The sequence below is a fragment of the Paroedura picta genome, chromosome 18, assembly GCF_049243985.1.
Source record: "Paroedura picta isolate Pp20150507F chromosome 18, Ppicta_v3.0, whole genome shotgun sequence".
In the NCBI taxonomy this organism is placed as follows: Eukaryota; Metazoa; Chordata; class Lepidosauria; order Squamata; family Gekkonidae; genus Paroedura; species Paroedura picta.
In genome coordinates, this window is record NC_135386.1 from 1,688,285 (window position 1) to 1,698,035 (window position 9,751).

Consider the following 9,751-nt stretch of genomic DNA (forward strand, 5'->3'; position numbering starts at 1 on the left):
GATGGCCTCTATGGCCCCTTCCCACTCTAGGATTCTAAAACTCTGTATTTCCAGTGTTAGTGGTTGGGAGTCAGGGCCAACAGCAAAGGACTTTTGCAGGAATCCAGTTTAGTTCATCTCCGAAGGCGGCACAGACGTTCTGCTGGATGTTGGTGTAACAAACCCACAGGCTCATTCCCCTCCGGACCGCCCACCCGTCCCCCGGGTGCGTTTATGCCAAAAGCCGCAAACAGAAGGGTGGGTGGCGGACATTACGGAACGGCAGCTGAGTGGGACGGGAGGAAGGATCTCGGGGGCTCTTTGAACGTTATTCTGCAGAAAAGGAAGGCCCAAAGCCAGCTTGGGAAAACTCACGTACCAATCAAGATACTGAGCTTCAAATTAAAAGCCGGAGTGAGATGGGAGAAAGATAAGGTGTCTCTGAAAAGCCCGCCAGCTGGCCCGATATTTTTTCAAATATAAAAAAAGAGAAACTTCATTCTTTGAGCTGAGCTTTCCTTTCCCTCCTTGGGATCCTGGACAGCTTCCCTGGCTAGAACGGAGGATGAGCCAGGATTGCTTTCAGAGCATAACTGACCCCAGCTCATCTTAGTTCTCAAAGGCATCCAGAGGCCTTGTACTCCCCCTGAGTCTAGAAGATTCCCGTTAAAAGAATCGGGAACAATTTTGTAAAAGGGACACGAAAGGGACGCTTCCAGATGTGCCGCAGGTGCACCCCGGGACGGGAGAGAAGAATCAGGGCTTGTGCTTCTTCTAGAAAAACCAGACCGGCAACTCAGTAGATCTGCAGCAAGGACATTTATTTGGTGGTGGCTCCAGGGCCCGGGAGGCAGCCAGCCAGCTTGGCCGAGCCCTTCAGCTCAGGCATTCGCTCTTTGCCCCGATGGCGGCCACATGGCAGACTTCCACGCTCGCTCCCAGACGCTGCAGCTCCGCCAACCACAGCATCTGCTTGGGGGACAGGCGGTCCGTGGGGCTTTTCACCTCCACAAGCTGAAACGGGGTGAGGGGGGGAGAGAACAAATCCCATTGACATTAGGCTAATTCCGACTTAAATCATTCCGACTTAAATCATTCCGACTTAAAACGACAGTCGCAAACAAGCCGCGGAGGCGAAAACGTCCACAGGAGGGCAGGCGCTCACGCTTTTGAAAGAGCTTCTGCTCCAGGGAGCAAGGGGATACAAACTCCAAAGGAGCCATGTTGGATCGGGCCAGTGGCCCCTCCAGTTGAACACTCTTGTGTCCCACAGTGGCTAAAAGCCAGGGGCCATCGGGAGGTCCGGCAGAGGGGCCAGAACTCCAGAAGCCCTCCCTCTCCTGCCCCCCAAGCTCCACGAAAACAGAGCTTCCCTTCTTCAGGCAGAGCGTTGCTTCTACAGCCTGTGGCTCCTAGCTACTCACGGATCTCAGCTCCAGATGTTTCTCCAGTCCCCCCTTGGAGCTGCCGCCGCTTCCTTCCCTGTCCAGGAAGCTAGGAACATACCTTAAATTGACAGTCTTCTGTTCTCCACACAACCAGGTCAGGGAGGCCCCCTCTGCAGTGGCGCAGGTCTCTGGACAGCTGCCGGCAAACGCCGCTCAGGAACGGGCCTCCGAAGCAACGCGCCAAATCCTGCAAAACACGGAGGCCTGGCTAGAGACCGTCAAGATTTCTGGCGTCTGAGCTTCCAAGAGCCAAAGCTGGACGCCTGACGGACGGAGCTTTGACTCTCCCAAGCTCATGCCCTGAAAATATTGCCAGTCTCTGAGTCTCTCGAATCAAGCCTCCGAGGACTCCGCCAGGTTCTTTCCTCGTGCCCAACCTGGATAGCCCAGGAAAAGCTGATCCCGTCAGATTTCAGAAGCTAAGCAGGGTCCACCCTGGCTAGTACTCGGAAGGGCGACCTCCACGGAAGACCAAGGTCATGGCGAGAGAGCAGGTGATGATGGGAAGCCAGGCAATCTTACGTTACACACACATGCCAACCTCTCCTCCTGACGAACGGGGCACCTCCCTCACCTTGGCCGCTAGCCAAGAAACCCAGACCCTTTTCCCTCTCTCGCAAGCGGGGAGCTTACGGGGAGCGTCTGAAATCACCACACCTCTGCCCCGTGGATCTCAGCCCAGTCGGACAGAGAAGAGACTCTCATCAGCACCCACTGCCCGAAATCCTTCCTCCCAGGAATGCCAGGGATTGAACTCGGGGACTTGCGCAGGCCCTCCAGCTGAGACGTGGGCGACTCAGCACATTGCGCCTTGTATCTGTGGAAGCGTGCCTGCACACGAGAGCGTATCCCTTGAGTTCAACTTCCTCGGTCTCCAGGTGCCGCTGGACTCGCTCTCCGTTCTGCTGCCCCAGACCAACTGGGCCACCCGCCTGAAGCTACATCAGATGATTTTAAGCCTAGTTAGTTCATCCCCAGTTTTGCTTGCATCAGTGCCACGTGGCAACAGCCATTCAACGATGATCGTGTTTCTTTCGGTAGCCAGAGGAGCTTTGGTGGGCTTTGCCTCTCACCTGGGCCTGCTCGAGGGAAGAGAACCGCTCCCAGGTGACCAGGGCGGTCGCTTTGCCCCTCTGGGCGTCCCACACCTGGCCGATCCACTCCGACAGGGTTTCCGGGGACGCAGCGTGCAGGAGCTGGAGCCTGGCCTCAATGGCCTCCTTCCGGTTCTCGTAAAAGCTGTCGGTGTACAGATCCAGGGGGTAGGACTGAGGGGAAACGCACAGGCAGCGTGAGCACCTTGGGAGAGCAGACACCGGCTTCCTTGAAAGCTAGGGGGGCATCTAGTGTCCATCACTCTTCCCTCTGGAAGTGTTTAGTTCCTTCACAGTATTCCCCCACTGGACTCTCGCCTGACGCTTTCGGGAAAACGGTGCCTCTTGGCCTTCTCCAGGAGCCCCATTCTGGCCTCCCGTGGGCCGCAGGTAAGTTGTGATCCTGGCAGGTGACTCAGCTTTGCTCACAGCCAGAGTGGGCCAGTTAAATCTTCGTTCCACCAAACCGGGAGGAATCTCGCGTGGAGAGCCCCACGCTAGCCTGACCTCCTCAGAAGGGAAACAGAGTCCTATTGGCCCAAGGGAGTCCGGGGGTTGCTATGCAGGGGGAAGTGATGACCAGCCCCCTCTGCACGTAACCTTACGGGGTCACCATAAGCGGGCTGGAAGGTGAGGGCGAGACCCACGCGGACGCAGCCCACCTGGTAAGGGGTCCGGAAGACATCGGGGACTCCGTCCGCGAAGACGACGTCCCACATCAGGAAGCCGTAGAGCGTGCTGAACGTGGACCCTTCGCCGTGGATGCCTGAAGGAGAGGCAGAGGCCGTGAGGGTCCTTTTCTCAAAACTGGGATCAGCCCGTCTCACAAAGCCGCGAGCAAACGTTTCGGTCCCTTGGCTCTCTTCATCGGGTTGGACGCTCAGTGCGGAAGCGGGGTTACCAAAAAGGGGCAGGGAAGGAGAGGTCAGGGCTTTGATTTTGTCGACCGCCCTGGCTAGGAACCTCCAGCTGGGGCTTATCCGGGTCCCCGCTCCTGTCCGCCAAGCCCCACCTCTTTGTGCGCAAAACTCTTTCGTGGGCTCTGCCTCCTGGACGCACAACCACTGGCCTGTGCCGTACCTTGGTCAAAGCCCTGCTGCTTGTAGTGGGCCAAGGCCAGTTCCTCCACGGAGCACACGACCACGGACGCCTCGCCGCCCTCTCCCCCGTCTTCCGTGATGAACACTGACTTCCCCACCCCGGTTTGGGGGCAGAGTTTTCCTTTGATGGTCACCTGAGGGCGAGAGGGACCGCCTTTGGGTCTCCCAGGTATTCGTCCTGGGTGCTCGAGGCTGATCCTGCCCTGAGCAGGGGGTGGGACTGGACGGCCTCTAGAGCCCCCTCCCACTCTAGGATTCTACAAGAGCCACTGACGTGAGGGACGTCGTCCACTGCGGTCACCGGCAGGTCTTGAAGGAGACGGGCCAGCTTCTTACACGCCGGGGAATCCCTCATCCGCTGGGCCCGCTGGGAGAGGGCGAGGCGGTGGCCGGAGCGCACAAACGGATCCCGGAGGCCCTTCCCGATACACGCAATGGCCTAGCAGAGAAGCAACCGTGGCAGAGAGAAGGGGGAAAGCATCCCTGCCGCTCAGCACCACGGCCTAAGAGCAGGATCGCAGACCCCGGAGAGGAAGACCAGGGACGGCGACGTTACCTTCTCTGTCGCTTTCAAGTGCTGGTGCAGATTTAGGGCCAGGCGGTCCCACCACCGGCCCCTGCTGTCGTTGCAATAAACGTCCTGCGCCAGGAGGTCCTCCAGCTGCTCCACGGCGCCCTACACGCGAGGAGGGGCTCCTTGTTAGAGCCAGGCCGAACCCTGCGCCCCGCCCGCCCGTCCCGGTGACAGCAGAGGGGCGACATGGCAGCGGCTGGCAAAATCGGGCACGGGGTAGAAACGGGCTGGAGAAATAGCTGGAGCTGAGGCCCACACATTCTAGAGGGGGCGTAAAGGGGGTCTGGGGGACAAGATCGCTGAAGGCCTCTGGCGTTCTGGCCCCACGGGTGGACCTCCGGAGGGCACCCCGGTTTTGGGTACTACGTGATAGAGCCTCGGGGGGGACGGAGGGGCAGGAACCGTCTCGGACGCCCGGCTCCTTACCTCGTACCTGCGAAGCCGCTGCAGGATCTCGACCCCCCGCGACAGGATCCGGGTGTAGACCCACCCGAAGGTGAAGCATCGCAGGTATTCCGGGAGGGCCGCGTGGTGCCTGCCGGGAAAACACGGTGGGGAGGCTCATTGGGGAGCCGGAAGGAGAAGGGGCCGGCGGTGACTGTATTATCTTAGAAACGCCACCCCTACCGGGCCTGTCTCAGTGTTGCACAGGGTCATGGTTTAGGGAGTGCGAGCAGGGTCAGTGGTCTGAGTGTTCCCAGCCACGTCGCTTGCGTGGCGTCCCTCCCTCTCCCGGCCCCCGGAGAAAAGGCAGCTTTGCGGGCCTCAGCCGAGGATGCCAGCCTCCTTTTGCGATACTGCCCCAGAAAGGAGGTTCTTCTCCTCCCTCTTGGCGAAGTCCGTACCTCAGAGAAGGATGCGCTTCCAGCTCCAGCCAGGTGCCTTTCGCAGCCACGTACAGCCTGTGGGCCTCTTCCCAGTCACGGCCGGCCACAGCCGCAGAGACGTCGCCGGAGGTGCATACCGCAGCGCTATACCTGGGGCCGATGACTCTCCTTGTGATTTTTATCGTTAAGCCGAATGTCCTGCTCTGTCGCCTGGGCAGGCAGGGCACGTTGCAGCCCCCCCAGCCCGTGAGCTGAGCCCCAGCACTTGCTTGGACATTGCAGTAGCACTAGAAGGGTCCCGTCCTCCCACACCGGCACTGCCGGAGGCTCAGCCCCAAGTGGAAGGTGGCACAGCTCTGGGAGAACTGTTCTTCAAGGACAGCTCTAGGAGAACTGCGGCCACCCACAGTCACCCAGCAGGAGGAAGAGGAGTGGGGAACTCCCATTCTGGCGGGGAAGCAGGAAGGGGCGTACGCTCCAAAGGAAGACCCGAAGCACAAGACGGACCATCCGCCCCGCTCCATACCTGAGGAAGTCCTCCCGATCACGAAAGATCAGCCGCTCCGTCCGGACCGTGTACGCGGGGAAGGCCGTCCGGCCCAGGTTGACCAGCAGCAGGGTGGAGAGGGCTTTGTGGCCGCCGCTCCCGGCGTCCTCCTCCTCCGTCGGGTCGGTCAGGGAGAAGAGCAGCAGCACCCGCGAAAAGACGTCCCGAGGGCCTTGGCAGAGCCGGACGGACCCCCCGGCCAGAGCCTTCGCCCTGGGCGCCAAGCACAAGGGGACACTCCCGTCTTTCACGCAGGGCCACAAACATTTCAGATATACTAAAAAGTGCATTTCGAGGCAGCCCACAAACCCGAACCAAGCCAAGAATTTCAGTTCCCCCTTCCCCGGGGGCCGTTCCGGAAGGCTTAACTGGCTGCCGGCCTCCTCACCTGTTGGGTTTGCTCTGGGTCAGGTCCGTGCGCCCCCAACTTACCTTTTGAGAATCACGCTCCTGAGCCCGGAGTCCTTGCTGCCGAAGACGGAGCGCTGCTTCGCCAGCTTTAGGAAGCCTTCCAGGAGCTGCTGCTTCTGAGCGTTTGGATTTGCCAGGTGGAAAGCCTGCGCCAAGCTTTTCAACTCGGGGGCCGAGAGCAGGTCAAGAACTTCTCCCAGGTCTTGCAGATCCGCGTCTGCGGGGTCACAGGAGAAGGAAAGCATGAGGAGTGGTGGGTTTTATACCCCGCTTTTCTCACCAAAAGGAGTTTCAAAGGGGCTTCCCGTTGCCTTCCCTTCCTCGCCCCACACCCTGTGAGGTGGGTGGGGCTGAGAGAGCTCTGAGAGAACTGGGACTGGCCCAAGGTCACCCTCGTGGCTGCACTTGAAGGATTTTTTGATTTAATTTCAAATGGATTTAGCCTCTTCGTTTTAAAATACCGAAACTCCCCACTTGTAGAAAGCTAGCAAAATAAAACATCTTGCCTTTTCTTGACGAGCTAGCTTTCAACATGCAGATAATTCCTTGGGGATCTTTTTTAAAATAGGAAAGCGTGTGTTTCTGAACTCCATCGCATGCCGAACAAGCAGCGTCATGGTAAACCCCTGCACCCTTTTTAGTCAGCGGACATACCTGACTCCAGGAATCTGGCTCCGACAAGCTCTTCAATGTACGGAGACAAGTCATCGCCAATCTCGGCATATTTCAGCTTGCTGGTTTTTATCCAGCTCAGTTTGCGCTGGAAAAGCCTGACGTATAACTTCTGTCCGCCAGCTGAGGGTTTGGTAGGAGGAGAGAAAGGGAGCATTGAATGAGAGCTGCTCTCAAGGGATGGGCCAGCCCTGGGAGAATAACTGCAGCCCGTCGGATCTAGCAACCCCCCCACCTTGAGCCCCACTAGTTCTGTGGTCTCCTGGCGCCCCCCCCCCCAAAGGAGGAGCAGCCAACCTGACCTGACAGCGTGGAGAACTGAGCAGCCAGCAGCAGTTCGTGCTCGTCAAACAGCCTCGCGTCGTCCGACTCCTCCAACACGGCTCGCAAGACCCTCAGAAAGTTCTGGAGGTAATACGGACGCCCCCCCGAATCTGCCGCAGAGCTGGACGGACCAGGGAGCGTCTCGGTCAGGGTGCCGCTCGTCTTCCCAGAAGCCAGTTTTTCAGGAGGCCTCGCGTGGCCCTCGGCCATTTCGCTCCTGACGGCCAGACCGTCTTCCACGGGAAGCTGTTTCGCGTCACCTCTCCGAATAGCGAGTTTCCACTTTCGCCGAAAGGGCGCCGGCTTTGCAGGAGCCGGCCGGTCGCGCTCCCCGGACGAGAGCTCTTGGCTTTCCAATCCAACCGGCCCCACTTCACCGCAAGTAGCTGAACACGCAGCATGTTGGCCGGAGGGGCTCTGGGGCCGCTCGCTGACCCCTCCTGAGGGCGAGGCACGGTTGGGGCGATCAAGATCACCCTGAGGAATCAAAGCACAGCTCGAATGTCCCAAGCCAGCCGGGAATGTCTCCGGATCACCCTCTTGCGCCATGCTGGTTAATCTTTCTTTGGGATTATGCTGTCCTTCGCAACTGGAATAAGGGAAACAGTTTTCTTTCTGGGAACCGATGTCCAGAGTGGCATCTCCTGCGGGGCATTCTCCGGCACTGTCCCACGTTTCTAGAGTCTGGCTCCTCTCACCATGCTTCTGATCTGCGTGACTCCCCTGGGCTTGCCGCCTACTGGATAGCTTCGATGCCAGACTTCCCAGAGAGATGGTTTCGACTGCTTGAACCCCGGGCGTGCTGTTAGGGCCTTTCAACCTCGCACCCCTTTGAAAATAGGGGCTCGTCCGTTCCCCAACCCCAAGTTTTCTTTTAAGGCTGCAGCCTCCTGCGGCCGTTGGGGGCTTCCCCGGGGTCGAGGAGCCTGGGCTAGAACCGCTCGGCCGATCGCCTCCCGAAGGAGCCGGACTCGACGCAGGCTCAACCAGAACCACGTCATCATCGGAACCGAGGTTCCGCCGACACTCCTCATCGATATGCTGGTTGATTTGGTACCGGGACACCGTCTGGCCACACAGGGGGCAGGGCACTGCGGACAGGGGAGCCTTATTAAAAAACGACACAATGGAGGCCGAAGACGACGCGTCTCCCGTATGTGGCCTGGGCTTTTTGCTCGCCTTTTTCTGGGCTTTGCCCGCTCGGGATAAGCCACTCCGAGGCCTTTTATGGGCCGGAACTGCGTTTTCCGTCATTGCAATTTCGCCAGATACGCAAATCCCCCGTTAACGTGACGCCGTCTTGCCTAACAGTGTTGGGAATGGGAAATGCCTCACTCCTTGTAACTCGGCATTCTCCACAGCCCGGCCTGTAAAAGGGAAAGAAAAAAGACCAATTAGGGACAGGTTTCTAATGGTCTAATTCGTTAATTTTTAAATGTTTATTAATTAACATTATTTAATATAATTTTGTTGACCTTATTTAGAAAACTCATTTTCACGGCTGCAAGGATGTTAACATCGCTTGCAAATGGGCTGCTTATCTAAGGGGATCATATACCTATCAGATGCTGAAGGGAGCAGGGGATCCTGAAGGCTCTTACCCTGCCACAAATTTTGCTAGTCTTTAAGGAGCTCCTGGCTCCATTCTGCTGCCACAGACTCATGCAGCCGCCCTCCTTGATCTTTAATCATAAAGTTAACCCAGAAGGTTCATGCCAATCACCGTCTTTTGCCTCACTCCCCTATGATCCTTGAACACGCTGCGTTCTACTGAGTCAGGCCCTTGGTCTTTCAGGGTCAGGATTGTCTGCTCAGGCTGGCAGCCCCTCTCCAGGGTCCTTTCGACTGGGGTTTGAAACTGGGGACCTTTTGCCTGCAAAGCAGATGGAGGCACGAAACTGCCTTATATCGAATCAGTCCACCAAAGTCAGTATTGCCTGCACAGACTGGCAGCTGCTCTCCAGGGTCTAAGGCAGAGGACTTTGACGTCCCCCTACAGCCTGGACATGTTGGGGGTAGAACCTGGGATCTGCCTGCCTGCCTGCCAAGCAGACGATCTTCCAGGTTCAGGAACCCAACTGGCTCTAGTCAGAGGCAGCAACTGGCTAGCCAAACCTGGGTCCCCAGAGCGGGTGTCAGCAAGCATCAGACAGACCCCCCCAGTCGAGAGAGAGAGAGAGGGAAGGCCAAGGGCTAGGCAGTGCAGCTAGAATATTAAAGAGGGGAGGCGGGGTGCCTGTGCAATGCAAAAAAACAAATGCATACGCGAAGATGCAGCACGGGGATGCGCATGCAAAAAACGACGCCCCCCTAAATGCATCCCGGCTCAGGCTGCAGACCCGCTTAGGAATATCCTTCCATTCGTCGTTTTCATGCAAGACCTGCCACCCTAGGGAGGCGCGCAGGCGCACAAGGAGCCGCCGCCGCCCGGGCGGCGCGAGACCCCGGCGGTCTCGAGGAGGGAGGGGGAAAGGGGAGGCCGGCACGCATGCGTCAGTCTGGATCGCTCTCTCCGCGGTCAGCCAATGTAATTCATGGCCTTTCAGGCGTGGCGAGTCGATGGCGGACTGATCGATCCCCCCTCCCCTTGGGTGCTTTTGCTTGGCTTGCTCGCTGCCATCTCCTGCTCGGGGTTTTTTTGGGGAGGTAGGGGAGGGAGGCAGAGCTTTCCTTTTATTCCTTCATTTTTAAATCTAAGGATGGGGAACCTGGACTTGCACAACAGGCCTGCTATTTGTGTGTGCCACATGTTGATAAAAAAAGGAAAAATTGGGC

At 58.1% G+C, this 9,751-nt stretch overlaps 1 protein-coding gene across 3 annotated transcripts; it reads right to left on the reverse strand.

Annotated features, from left to right (window-relative positions):
• Window positions 1-783: 783 nt before the first annotated feature.
• FAN1 (FANCD2 and FANCI associated nuclease 1) lies at window positions 784-9,454 on the reverse strand. Of its 3 annotated transcripts, none has more exons than XM_077318336.1 (14): window positions 9,242-9,454; window positions 6,955-8,343; window positions 6,635-6,775; window positions 6,002-6,197; window positions 5,549-5,782; window positions 5,041-5,172; window positions 4,622-4,730; window positions 4,178-4,297; window positions 3,896-4,060; window positions 3,602-3,755; window positions 3,184-3,287; window positions 2,501-2,695; window positions 1,486-1,614; window positions 784-993 (listed from the first exon to the last, which is right to left on the reverse strand). In XM_077318336.1, exons 2-14 carry the CDS (start codon window positions 8,228-8,230, stop codon window positions 856-858), a joined length of 3,093 nt encoding a protein of 1,030 aa, XP_077174451.1. In that variant the 5' UTR covers window positions 8,231-8,343; window positions 9,242-9,454; the 3' UTR covers window positions 784-855. The 3 variants fall into 3 exon arrangements, with proteins under 3 accessions (XP_077174451.1, XP_077174452.1, XP_077174453.1); XM_077318337.1 differs by having other exon boundaries at window positions 9,316-9,451; XM_077318338.1 differs by lacking the exon at window positions 9,242-9,454 and adding an exon at window positions 8,535-8,661.
• Window positions 9,455-9,751: the final 297 nt, after the last annotated feature.

Bases quoted from the DNA above. Each gene is read 5' to 3' on its own strand.
- FAN1 (XM_077318336.1), bottom strand. From the start codon at position 8,230: ATGACGGAAAACGCAGTTCCGGCCCATAAAAGGCCTCGGAGTGGCTTA. The intron at 6,198-6,634 runs GTATGTCCGCTG...GTGACCCCGCAG, and splicing joins AGCCAGATTCCTGGAGTCAG to ACGCGGATCTGCAAGACCTG. The intron at 5,783-6,001 runs GTAAGTTGGGGG...CTTGGCGCCCAG, and splicing joins AGGAGCGTGATTCTCAAAAG to GGCGAAGGCTCTGGCCGGGG.